This window comes from Phaseolus vulgaris, chromosome 10 (genome assembly GCF_000499845.2).
Source record: "Phaseolus vulgaris cultivar G19833 chromosome 10, P. vulgaris v2.0, whole genome shotgun sequence".
NCBI classification, from domain to species: domain Eukaryota; kingdom Viridiplantae; phylum Streptophyta; class Magnoliopsida; order Fabales; family Fabaceae; genus Phaseolus; species Phaseolus vulgaris.
The window spans coordinates 42,975,128-42,988,309 of NC_023750.2; the positions used below are offsets into that span (position 1 = coordinate 42,975,128).

General features: G+C 32.4%; 3 protein-coding genes across 3 annotated transcripts; 1 reads left to right on the top strand and 2 right to left on the bottom strand.

Annotated features, from left to right (window-relative positions):
* Positions 1-2,313: 2,313 nt before the first annotated feature.
* Positions 2,314-4,809, top strand: LOC137818167 (glyoxylate/hydroxypyruvate/pyruvate reductase 2KGR-like). Its single transcript, XM_068621426.1, has 2 exons — positions 2,314-2,898; positions 4,169-4,809. The coding sequence occupies exons 1-2, from the start codon at positions 2,476-2,478 to the stop codon at positions 4,685-4,687; spliced, it is 942 nt and encodes a 313-aa protein (XP_068477527.1). The 5' UTR covers positions 2,314-2,475; the 3' UTR covers positions 4,688-4,809.
* A 968-nt stretch (positions 4,810-5,777) lies between these two features.
* LOC137818169 (uncharacterized) lies at positions 5,778-6,657 on the bottom strand. Its single transcript, XM_068621428.1, has one exon. It carries the CDS (start codon positions 6,406-6,408, stop codon positions 5,893-5,895), a length of 516 nt encoding a protein of 171 aa, XP_068477529.1. The 5' UTR covers positions 6,409-6,657; the 3' UTR covers positions 5,778-5,892.
* A 1,225-nt stretch (positions 6,658-7,882) lies between these two features.
* Positions 7,883-11,928, bottom strand: LOC137818168 (ras-related protein Rab7). The gene is made up of 7 exons (XM_068621427.1): positions 11,726-11,928; positions 11,190-11,216; positions 10,977-11,076; positions 9,255-9,401; positions 9,090-9,170; positions 8,379-8,524; positions 7,883-8,214 (listed from the first exon to the last, which is right to left on the bottom strand). Exons 1-7 carry the CDS (start codon positions 11,776-11,778, stop codon positions 8,145-8,147), a joined length of 624 nt encoding a protein of 207 aa, XP_068477528.1. The 5' UTR covers positions 11,779-11,928; the 3' UTR covers positions 7,883-8,144.
* Positions 11,929-13,182: the final 1,254 nt, after the last annotated feature.

Here is a 13,182-nt window from a genome sequence, read left to right on the forward strand (position 1 = left end):
TTTGGAGCCTCTCATTCCAAAACTTTTCAAATATTTCATGTCAAATATTATGCAATGAGTAATGAGATACTACATTAGTTAGTTAATCCTTAAAATACATTACTTAGTTAATCCTTAAAAAAAAACAACATATTTTTCGACTGAGATTTACATCTACTTATATATTATAAAGTATTATTCTTTGTGATTAAATAAACTCTAAAGAAGTGTGATAACATATTAAGAAATGAACTTTTTAAGTCTAACTCAACCTTAAAAAAATGGCTCATAAGATGAGGTTTGTATTTATTTATATACTATGAGACGGTATGAACTTTTAAGTCTAAATCAACCTTACAAAACTGACTCATAAGATGAGGTTTGCACCCACTTATATACTATGATATGTGTTTATTTACAATATTTACAAAATCGATTCATAATATGAGATTTGTAATAACTTATATATACCATGAAACAATATGAACTTTTAAGTCTAAATCAACCTTACAAAACCGGCTCGTAAGATGAAGTTTTCATTCACTTATATATTATGAGATGTACTTATTTACAGTATTTACAAAATCGGTTCATAAGATAAGGTTTGCAATAACTTGTATATACTATAAGACGGTGTGAACTTTTAAGTCTAAATCAACCTTACAAAACAGAATCATAAGATGGGATTTGCCCTCATTTATATATTATGAAATGTATTTATTTACAGCATCTATGAAATAGATTTGTTAGATGAAATTTGCACTCACTTATATAAAGTATAAAATTTAGTGAACGTGAGATGTCCAAGAATATTTTAATTCTTTTCTAAATATCTTATTTGTTTAAATTACCATGAACTCTATCAATAATTAAAAAAAAAAAAAAAAAACTCACTCACCATATCCAATTATACACCTATAATGGAGTCTGATTTTCCTCATAGTAGTTTCTTGTAATTTTTATAAGAAGATTAAAAAATAAAATCTCGAATCAGTCATTTTTTAATTAAACTCAACCGATCTGTACTGATATACTCTGCACTCTTTTATTCTCAATAAATGTTTTTTAATTTACATAAATTCTTACCCAACAAAAAGTGTCCAATTAATAAGAAAAGGACTCGTATTAATCTTCTTGTTGTTCATGTGATTTCTAGTCTTTACGACCTGTTCAGGTTTTAATGAACTTCCTGTAAGAATGTTTAAGGGTAGGTTTAAACTAAATTTGAGAGAAAATAAATTGAAATTAATTATTTGTATTCATTTTGAGTTTTTCATTTTTTATGCAATATATAATTATTTTTAAATAAAAAATATATATTATTTTAAAAATTGCACGTAATTATGCAATTAATATGTATAAAAGAATACTATATTTTACTATAATCTACTTACATAAACTAAATAATAATAAAAAAATGGAATCCATGTAATTGATTTGATTTGAGTTAGAGTTCCGATATGATGACACCTTCTGCACATTTGATGATGTAGACGTGGCAATGACGTGACAGAGTGAGATTGCGCGCGAATGAGTAGCGCAAGCTTCAAAATAGGGTAAAAAATAATATATTGCACCGGTTCTTAGAAACAACCAGTGTAATATATATTTTTTTACTCATAATGACCCATATTACATAGGTTAAGTCACCTAACCGATGTAATATATGATCCATATTAAAAAAAATGATTTTTTTTTCATATAGAGTGGGTGAGTCATAAACGTCACATAGGTAACCAGACACACGGGTAACCAGTTATGCGTGTGTCAGTATATGTGGAGAAACTTGTGGCTAGGTAACAGTTCTGGTAGGGTTATTACACCAGTTAAGTCATCTAACCAATGTAATATATGATTTTTATTAAAAAAAATTATTATTTTTTTCATGAAGAGTGGGTGGCCATTAACGTCACATAAGTAACCACCTACAGACACACGGGTAATCAGTTTTGCGTGTACTACAGGTAAAATATTATAATATAAAACTAGTATCACATCCTCACCAAATATCACGTCTGCATGGTCAATTAATGTCACCCAATTGATGTCAAATATGCGTTAGTATCAGAGAGTGTTAATAAAACATTTTTGATTGAGTTACTCATAGTTACAAAATTATATATATATATATATTATATAATTAAAAATTATATAAATTTACAATAAATTTTATGTGTATAAATATATTTTAATTTTTTTTAATAAAAAGATGTTTCTCCTTATTTAAAAAATATTTATTAACATACTAATATCAATTCGGTAGTTTACACTACATTCAAAATACATGTTTGAGGCTTACAAATCACAAATATAATAGTTTAACTTATCAATTTCATTGGGATTTGAATTAAATCAATGTCATTACTATTTAACGAAATTTTGAGCGATGTTATCTTCACGCATTATATATGGAAGGGAGTGAGAATTCGAGGGTTTTTGTTGCGTTGCGAATCTGCGGAATCTCTAACCTAACCAAATCCCAATTTCGCCGGCAAAATGGGATCGATTGGGGTACTCCTCGTGGGTCACGTGATGCCATACCTGGAGCAAGAGCTCGACAAGCGCTATAAGCTGTTCCGCGCGTGGGATTACCCCAACGCGGCGCAGCTGCCGAGTCAGCACGCCACCTCCGTCCGCGCGGTGGTCGGAAACTCGAGCGCCGGCGCGGACGCTGCGCTGATCGAGGCGCTGCCGAAGCTGGAGATTGTGTCGAGCTTCAGCGTGGGAGTGGATAAGGTTGACCTGGAGAAGTGCAGAGAGAAGGGGATTCGCGTGACCTACACGCCTGACGTGTTGACCGACGAGGTGGCGGACCTCGCTATTGGCTTGATGCTGTCGCTCCTCCGGAGGATCTGCGAGTCCGATCGCTTTGTCAGGAGCGGCAAGTGGAAGCACGGTGCCTATAAGTTGACCACTAAGGTTTGTTTGTTTGTTTTTTTCTGCATTCTCGTCATTTTTCTTCACTCGCAGTTGAAGTAGGTTACAGTGATTTGACACATTATGATATAGCTGTTACATTGACTTTCTTACCTTAATTTGATCTAAAGTATCACTCCACTAAATACTCTTTAGAGTGATAAAATTACAATAGTAATCTCCTTAGTAGTGAATAGAAAGGGTTTTTGGATGCTTGGATGACTAGTTAACATGATCTTTGATCCGTTGAAGGTTTACTCATATGCTTGAAATCATGGTTGTTCAAGGATAATATTCTTTAATACTTCGCTGACACGTGTTCAAATTTGTCAGGTCAGTCGTAATTATATTGTTATAAACGAGATTAGCATTTCACCCAGAAAACTGAAAGATAACCATGATTTGGAAGAAAAAAATCGAAGTATTCTAACCTTTAAGAAAGTTGTACAAATCTAATATAGCCACATAGAAACATCTATATAGTACAAAAATAGAAATGTTTGTTCCTTGATGAACGCAATGTATGGATGATCTTAAGGAATGAATAATGTTGATACTATTCTTCTTTGTAGAGATTAGGAAATGATTCATGATGATTTTTGTATTAAGATTTTTCTAATGTTCAGAAGGTATGTTCTTAATTTAGATTTGCAAAATTGCAATTATGTACTAGTTGTTATTTTTATAAATTTCTATACATATATTAATATGTATCTTACATGTATTGTTTCTTTCTTATATATTTGCAGAGTAATCATATATGTATCATATTTGATTCACGTATGTATCATATTCCGTAACAGAGATTACTTGCTTCATCTGGGAAAGTGTGTTGGATCTGTCTTACCATGAAGAGAATTTCTCCAAGAACAATACAGAAAACCCCTTAACCACTAACTACTTAGCTTCGCTGTGCATATACAAAGAACCAATTATCTTTAACTTAGTATCCCATCACAGAATTATATGCAGAAAATCTTACCAGAAGTCCATGGACAATAAATGTGAAGTGTGAACTTGACAGGGTTTTACTATCTCTATGTCCTTTGTGTTCTCTTTTTGTCACCTCTTCAAATATTGGAGTTGACCTCACAATTCTATGACTGTCAGAGTGATGGTGACAAACAAAATTCAAATTTGGAGACTAAGGATCTGTCATAGGATTATTCTGCTCATTAAAATTCGTTTGTATACAATGTAGTATGTAGTATTCCTGTTCCAGTTCCAGTTCCAGCAGCAAAATTAATTTTTATGGTGTGTATTTTCCTTGCAGTTCTCTGGGAAAACTGTTGGCATTATCGGGCTAGGGAGGATAGGGCAAGCAATTGCGAAGAGAGCTGAAGCATTTAACTGTCCAATAAGCTACTACTCTAGAACTGAAAAACGAGACTCCAAATACAAGTACTATCCAAGTGTTGTAGAATTAGCATCTAATTGCGACGTACTGGTAGTAGCTTGCCCACTGACGGAGGAAACCCATCACATAGTCAACAGGGAGGTGATGAATGCCCTGGGTCCCAAGGGTTATCTTGTTAACATTGGAAGAGGTAAGCATGTTGATGAGGCTGAGTTAGTCTCAGCACTTCTAGAAGGTCGTTTGGGTGGTGCTGGGCTAGATGTGTTTGAAAATGAGCCTGTTGTTCCCCAAGAGCTATTTCAACTTGAAAATGTTGTCTTGTTGCCCCATGTTGGAAGTGCCACAGTAGAAACCCGAACGGCCATGGCTGACCTTGTCCTTGGAAACCTCGAAGCTCATTTCCTTGGAAAGCCGCTGTTAACTCCCTTAGTTTGATCTACGCCGCCATGGAACTACCAGGGATTAGGGTTTAGGATTTAATAATTTCTCACATCCAAATGAATTATCAGGAGACCTTCTTTATATTGCTGCTTAATCTGTTTCTGCATTTTGATTTAGTTCCTCTTCATCTTTGTTGTAAAATGAAGCTCCGGTATTGCAAATAAAAACAGGACATGCGAGAAAACCCTAAAATCAAACTTATTTGAGATTTTTGTTGCGAAATCCAAAACTGAAATGTTACCGTTGCAAGTGCCCGTTCTGTGGTCGTTCGGAATCGTTGCTGCAGTGGAGAAGTCGTTCGGAATCATTGCTGCAGTGGAGAAGTCGTTTCGTTCCTGCTGTGCCTGGTTTTTCGAAGATTGAAGAAGTGGTGTCGTTGGAACCTGGAATCGCGTCATCTATGGCTGCTGGAATATGGGTAGTGGCCGTTTGAGGCTGTTACTTTTTTCCTATTCTCTCTTTAACCTTCTTCGCACCTTCTTCTTCACACCTTCTTTTACTTTTTCTCTTTCTCTCACCTTTCTGGATTTTATTTGAGTATTACTCTTTAAAAGAGATCCTACTGTATCTTTGGGGAGAAAAATTTTTGTACGTGATCATCCAACATATCCATTACAACAACATCTTCATAACATTCTTCATCATGCATATGGATTACATTCCCTGGACGGATTTATTAGTATTGGAAATATTCAATTACTTGCCAAAATATTCAATTCTTATATCTCACCAGAGAGAGTCAAAGTGTTTTCCTGACAAACGATGTCTTGGTTATTTTAAAAGTATGGTATTTAAAATCATCTCCATAACTTGTTATGATGTTAGAAAGTTTAATCCCATTTTGAGTGCTTCAATTTTTCAAAGCCCAAAAGTAAACGAATTCAGTGCAAATAAGAGAATGCGACAAAGAAAAAGGAAGAGAACCAACAAATTGTTATGAAAACGAAATTTTTACACCACCAATTGATGTTATTTAATCATCCCAACCAAAAATTATCCACATGCTATATGATAATTAGTGAGATTAATCATTTCACAATTTCCTTTGCAAAATGGCATTCATTAATTATGTGAAGTGAAGACGTAGAAGAAAATTTGTTCACATTGAAACCAACATTAAGGAACCTAATAGGTCTGTCACAGAAACTAGTACAAGTGGGTAAAGAACAAGAACATTAAAATTTCATTTCACCCCTTTTTCACGCATACCCTTCAACCAAGGTAGGTTTCTTCTTTTCTTCATCATTCTCTTCTCTAACTTCCCCATCTTTCTCCACATCTTCAATATTCAACCCTTGTAACTCATCCACGCACGCTTCCACATCCTCTCCCAACTTCCCTTCTCCCGCCACCAAAACGTCATCCGAGCCGCCGCCGCCGACTCCGACAACCCTCACTTCGTCGGCGCTACCCTCGACTCCCCTCTCCACGGTGCAGGATCCCGGCGGTTCATTTTCCGTGTCGATTCCGACGACCACATCAGAGGCTCCCTTGGAGGCGCGCCACGGGTCGCTTACGCAACCGTCATCGTCGTCCTCCGCGTCGGCGGTGGTGGAGAAAATGGAAGCGGCGCGTGATTTGACGGCGGCGGCTGCCTGGAGAAAAGCTTGGTGGATGGATTCCGGTGGAAGAGCGGGATCTTCGAGACCGGCATCTTCTAGACGCGGAGGTAAGATCTGGTGGAGAATTCCCGATTGTTCTTTGGTAGATTCCATTACCTTCTTTTTCTCTCAACCATTATCACTGCATTTCACAATCTCCTTCATCCGTTATATATTATTCAAGCCTCACTGGTTTTGCATTCTGCACCCCCTTCAATTTCAACCTACACCCCCCAATGACAAAATCTGGAATGTACTTGGGAATACGTCATCTGAAATATATTATTAAATACATCACATCGTATTTTCAATTAAAAACAAAAATATATACAAAAAATTAAATAAATGTTAAAATTTATTACTTCCAAATTATAAATATATATTTTGGATTTTATTTTTCGAAGTACAAATATACATTATGAAATGTAGAATTTAAAATACATACACGTATTTTACTTGTGTTTCACATTGTCATTAACTTATGAACATTTATTTTTAGAAGGGCAAATTGGTCATTTAAAATTATATGGGTATGCAACCCATATAATTTGGAGCGGTGATGATGTGCATGCAACCCTTTATGGGCCTTGGTTTTTTTCTTTGCTATTCGTCCTGCACTCCCTAATTTATAACCGCACCCCATAATTTCCAAAAGGCCCTTTTTATCTTTTGTAAAAGTCAGTTCTGGAAATCTTCCACAATAAGCTTTTCGAAATTTTCAAACAGGATTTCTGAAATAGAATTTATATAACAAGTTTTTTGGAACACATAAAATACATTTTAAAATAAAATTTTTAAAACAAATAATTTTCATCAAGTTTGTTAGAATATATATATATATATATATATATATATATATATATATATATATTATCTTTTGGAATGAGTTTTTCAACACGAATTTTTTAAAATAAATTTTCTAGAACACATGAAATAGTATCCAAAATTAGTTTTTTCATAACAAATCTCTCTCTATATGTGAATGGAGGACAAGGAAGGGTATTTTAGTTTTTTCTTAGTATGGGATGCATTTAGTAATTGTGGGAGTGAAGGAAGCAAAAGCCTCTTTTTTCCATAACAACTGTTGCTCGAGACTTCAATTTCAACAGCAAAAAGAAAACTTTCTCTTGCAAATACTTTACTCATACAAATGATATATTCCACCAGTTTTTTTACCATATCAAAATTATATTTTAAATACTCTTTTCATTTGTCAATAATTTATAGTACGCAGAAAGTTATAATCTTGTTTTTCCTTCAAATCTTGCTATTTTATATAATAATAAAAAGTCGTGTATTTAAAGTAAACATATGCAAACTAATGTCAAAAATTTGTTATTTTGATTGCAAACTAATGTCTATTATAACTCCTATTATAACTCCTTTCATAAAGTAAAACCTCAAATTGAATTAATTTTATCAACAGAATAACATATTTCAATCATTTTCATTCTTCAAATACGAATTGTCAAAAGTTTAAACTAAGAACCAAAAACATAACATATTTAACACTAGAAACAAATATGTATAACATGTTGACTGTTGAGAAAGTCCAAAACTAGAAAGAGTGCGTGAATTAATACCCAGATTTAAAGCCATAGGAACATCAATGGCATAACTCAATTGAACACAACAATTTTGAACATATACTTCTTGATTTGGAGGAAGATTTGTGACAAACATAAAAGATAAAGGGGAATGGAGAGAAAAATAAACATGATGGTAGCTAATCCACTAGATAGTTACAAAACAAAATTTGGAATTTGTCCTTGGTTTTACAGAGTGAATAAAGTAGTTGCAGGTTTGTATTTTGGCATAACACAAGCAAGAAAAGTTAAGTCCAGAGTCACTCAACATTCACATCCAGTAGATCTCTGTTGCCGTCCACCACCACCAACTTCGATTGTGTCAGGCAGGTACCTGATATAATAATTAACACCCAACACACTTTAGTTAATATAGTGATCAATTATTTTTTGTCTCTAAATTTGGTTACTATAAGACACACTTGAACTTCTGGGAGAAATAAGTAAAGAATAATGCCATATATAAAGGAAAACTTAGAAGAGTTCAGGAAGGCTCACATTTCTTCTTCAGGTTCATTCTTGAGTGCATTTTTTGCTATGCACTGGAAAGCAGCTTCAACATTAAATCCTTCTTTTGCAGATGTCTCAAAGTATGGTATGTTTCCCTTTGAAGCACACCATGCCTTTGCTTTCTTCTCAGAAACCTGCAACAGAACATGTTGTGAAGAACGGATACATGTAAAAAAAAAGAAGAAATGTAGCTTTAAGCACATCTTCCCACAACTATACCAGAAGCCTACTCACCACACATCATTGAACACAGAAATTTTAAGAAGGGTAATGATACATGGACAACCCAAAATTTTTATACAACCATATTACAACTCCCAATACTATTATTTTAATATTTTTTCATATCATTTAATTACAATTGTACCCTTTAATATATATTTATTTCTAAATCCATCACATCAAGGATTGTATACAACTCTAAGGGTTGTCAAACTATCATTTAGAACTCTAAGAAATGATAGGTTGACAACTCCAAGAGTTGTATACAATCTTGATGTGATGATGGATTTAGAAATAAATATATATATAATAAAGGATAAGTTTGGAATTAAATGATATGAAAAAAATATTAAAATAATAGTATTAGGAGTTGTAATGTGGTTGTATAAAAATTTTGGGTTGTCAATGTATCATTACCCGAAATAATTTTATGGAGGTCAATAGGCAATTTATGCTATGTGAAGAGAAATAACTTACAACTCTGCTGTTTCCACCATCAACATCTATTTTGTTTCCCAAGACAACAAATGGGAAGTTTTCAGGATCAGATGGACTAGCCTGAAAATAAAACATTTTGCATGAGTTTCACACCGATCTTGGTGATAGGACATACCACAAAGCAGAAGAATGATAAAGAAAAACCTGAATAAGAAATTCTTCTCGCCAGTGATTAAGATTGTCAAAGGATTTCATGACATTTACATCATACACAAGAACACAGCAATCTGCACCACGGTAGAAAGCCACACCAAGACTCTGAAACCGCTCTTGCCCAGCAGTATCCCAAATCTGCATGCATGGTGAGAACAACTCAATCTTAGATGATTAATCTTCTTCCATAATCTTCAAACAGATCAAAGAATGAACCCTTTCATGAATATAACATGGTAAAAAATACAATCAAATATTTATCTTTTATCAAGTAGAAAATGTCAAGCACTTGCCCCAACCATGCACAATGATCAGGCAGAGCTTCTGAGAAGACAGAATATAAGAATTAAACATAAATTGTAATTTTAAAATTAATGTATCAAAATTTAACCAACAACTAAAAGATTCATGATAATAGATTACATACAATAATAACCAGTTATATAAATTCAACAAAGGATACAGAAATATAATGTTGCAGTGAGAAAAAAGAGAGTAAATTTTTAAAATTCATGTAAGCAATTCCAATGATAGGAAATCTTTACTATAGCAGATTATCATATTTTGAGTTTTAAAAGCATATGACTCTTACAATTTGTTAAAGCAAAAAGTTGAATTTTTAATTTGAGAAGAATGCATTCCTTTAATTTATTTTTTATTAAGAAACATTTAGGAAAAAATGGAAAGGGCTTAAAAAATCATGGGAAATGATAAGAGATGCATCACTCTTAACTGATAAGAGATATAGGCATAACTTATAAGAGAGAGAGACAGAGAGAGAAAGAATTTGAAATGCAATAAGAGATGTGATGAGAAAGGAAGTGAAGATAAAAAGAAAAAGAAAATGGAGAAAGAGTTGTAAATTACATAATAGTATTTGCATTTTTTTTATAAAAGTTTTCATGTTAGGTATCACTATGCAACTTGACATCTCAGTTAGGCCGACATCTTAAGTAACAATCATCTGTCATATAATATTATTATTTTGCTTCAAGTTAGGATTTAAACTCAGGACCAACTAAAAAGTATCAACTTAACCATTTGGAATAGAATAGTATTTGTATGCCTATAATTATTATTTATTATTATTATTATTTTAGGGAGAGGGGGATGGACCACTCCATCACTACAAGAGGCTCTACCCCTCTCACAATGGCCATTATTTCATGCATCATACTGACATTAACTTTACAACAAGAACCAGAATATTTCTTTACCCTTCCAAATTCCATTTTTATGAAAGGCTTATACTTCAAAAAATCATATCAAATTGAGATTGGAGGATAATGCAAAGAAATTTCAATCTGAAGAACTGAGAATACATGCAGAATACACTGGCAGAGTCAAAAGAATTGCATGAAAAAAATTGAATATAGGAAGAATTAAAGACATTTATATCATAAACTTAAGAATAATTAGGTCTCAAGAGAAACTCAAATACTTAGGAGAATATAAGACACTCTAGTTACATTCATTTGAACAGCATCATGAGCCACTTAATTAATCTGAGTAAAATGAAAGTTGATAAGCTCTGCAACAGCTGAGTTAGATTACATGGGTGATGAGATGATATGAAATTGAATAAGATAATAGCTCTGTTCAAACAGATTGGTAGGTGCATGTGTAGGTTTTTGTATCCTAACTGGAGAAGACATTACAAAAAATTGTATATGTTTATGCAGAAAAGAAACAGTGTGTTCATGTATCTCTCACCTGCAATGTGAACAACCTATCTTCAAATTGAACCTCCTTGGTGAGAAAATCTGCACCAATGGTTGCCTTGTACTGATTACTAAATTTACGATTCACATACCTAAAGGGAGGAAATCATGATCATGAAAACAGAAATCAAAAAAATAGTCATCAGGCATTTCCCAAAAGTCACAACAAATAATTTTAGAAGAAAAATCTGAGATTTGAACATACTGATTCATCAGTGATGTTTTACCAACCCTGCCAAAAAAAAAAACAAGAAAAAAGTCAATTAGCAGAGAGATCTTGCCATCTTGGTGAATAACTAACTACACAGCAATTTCATGGAACTGGCATCATAGGTTTTCAAATATTGGTATGCATCGAAATCACATGCAGCTGACCCATTTTAGAAAATTGCAAATCTGTAGAACCAATAACCATTTTTCTTCCTCTAATCATTCCCAAAAGCTTATTTAGACAACAAAGTTTAATGTTCCCAGGAATCCAAACATACTCAGCAATCACTTCCATTTCCCCTAAAAAAATTAACACCTCATACCCCTGGAAGAAATATCCCATGAATTTTTTCATTGCAAAACATAAAAAAGATCGGAAATTTCAATGAAAACTATGAACTTCTGATATAAATGCAACAACCCTTTTCCTCTTCTGGCCAGAGTATTTGATTTAACCCATTTGTTGATTAAACTAAAAAGAAGAAAATGGTGAAATTAAAAGAAGAAGATGAAGAAGAAGAAGAAGGGTACCCGCTATCTCCGAGGATTATGACCTTCAATAACATGCGGCGGCGAGATGCCATGGATGAGGAAGTGTGTGTTTACACGAAAATGAAATTTTTTTTTTTGGGGGAAAAATTGGGAAAGAAAAATTGTGTTTGGAAGTGTTGAAGTTTGGAGTAATTTGCGGCAGAGTGAGTTTGAAAGACAGATGGAAGAACAAGGAGAGAGTTAACTAAACAACCAACATGACTCACTCTCTTATTTCCCAAACTACCCTTGCATCTTCATTTTAACTACACTTTTAACTTCAATAATTACGTTTACTAATTTCACACAAAATAATTATTTTAACCTTTCAAAAATTCAAAAATGTATATGATGTCCGGACATGGTCCATGTCGAACACATATATCAAACACTGACATTGACATTGACATTTGCAAGACATTTTGTTTGATGCGTATTGATGAAGTGTCTAATTCAAAAAATATTTGTTAGATTTCTAATAATTTTAACACGATTCTAATAATTTTAAAAATAAGAAATACATTAATTTTTTGAAAACGCAAATCTATTGTATAAATTTTTATTATAATTACAAAAAATAATAAATTTTTTGAATCAATCATGAGAAATATCATTCTATTAAAAAAAATAAGTATACTTGTGCATATAAATTTTTATTGTCAATTTATATAATTCATAATTATATTATATAGATTTTTTGTGTTTTCGTGTCCTACATTTTAGATTATAGATAAGTATTCGAGGATGTGTTGTATCACTAGTATCTATTTCAATGTCTATCTTACATAGTTAATGTTCCTTCTCTTCTTATAAAATGTCATAACAATTTAGTGTGTTCTTAATTTTCCACCAAATATCTCATTTTATTCGTGCTAAGATGATAAACGAGACTAAAAAATATTGTTTGATTCATGTCGAAGGAGAATAAACAAACAGCTTTCAATTATTAATCTTCAACTTTTTTTATAACAAAGAAACACAATATTACTTTTCTTGCCAAAATATTAGTTAAGGTCTATTTGATTTAGAAGTATAGCACTAATTCTACAAACAATGGTTTTATAAACATTGAGAAATACTAATATAAGTATAAAATTATAGTATGGTCGAGTCCGTTACACTTTTAATATAGTGTATATAGTTTTGATGAGTTTAATAGTATATATGTATGAATTAAATAATAAGCACAGTACAAGGAAGATATATAATATTAGACGTCTTGATAGTAACCACGTGCTATAGATAAAATTAATCTACAGTATATAAATTAAAATTTGTTTAATCTATAATGTCAACTATTCATAAATATTTAATATTATATATAAAATATTTATAGATTAATATGAGAAGAGGGTATTAAAAATTAAGAAACCAATTTACTATATATAAGTACTTCATTTTATAAATTAATTTTATAAAGTTTACTTAAACATAAACCTAAAAGTTAAATACTAAAG

Coding starts and splice junctions, on each gene's coding strand:
- LOC137818168 (XM_068621427.1), bottom strand. CDS start 11,778: ATGGCATCTCGCCGCCGCATGTTATTGAAGGTCATAATCCTCGGAGAT. Junction 11,217..11,725: donor ATAATCCTCGGAGATAGCGG/GTACCCTTCTTC, acceptor TTTTTTTGGCAG/GGTTGGTAAAACATCACTGA. Junction 8,215..8,378: donor AATGAACCTGAAGAAGAAAT/GTGAGCCTTCCT, acceptor TTATTATATCAG/GTACCTGCCTGACACAATCG.
- LOC137818167 (XM_068621426.1), top strand. CDS start 2,476: ATGGGATCGATTGGGGTACTCCTCGTGGGTCACGTGATGCCATACCTG. Junction 2,899..4,168: donor CCTATAAGTTGACCACTAAG/GTTTGTTTGTTT, acceptor TTTTCCTTGCAG/TTCTCTGGGAAAACTGTTGG.
- LOC137818169 (XM_068621428.1), bottom strand. CDS start 6,408: ATGGAATCTACCAAAGAACAATCGGGAATTCTCCACCAGATCTTACCT.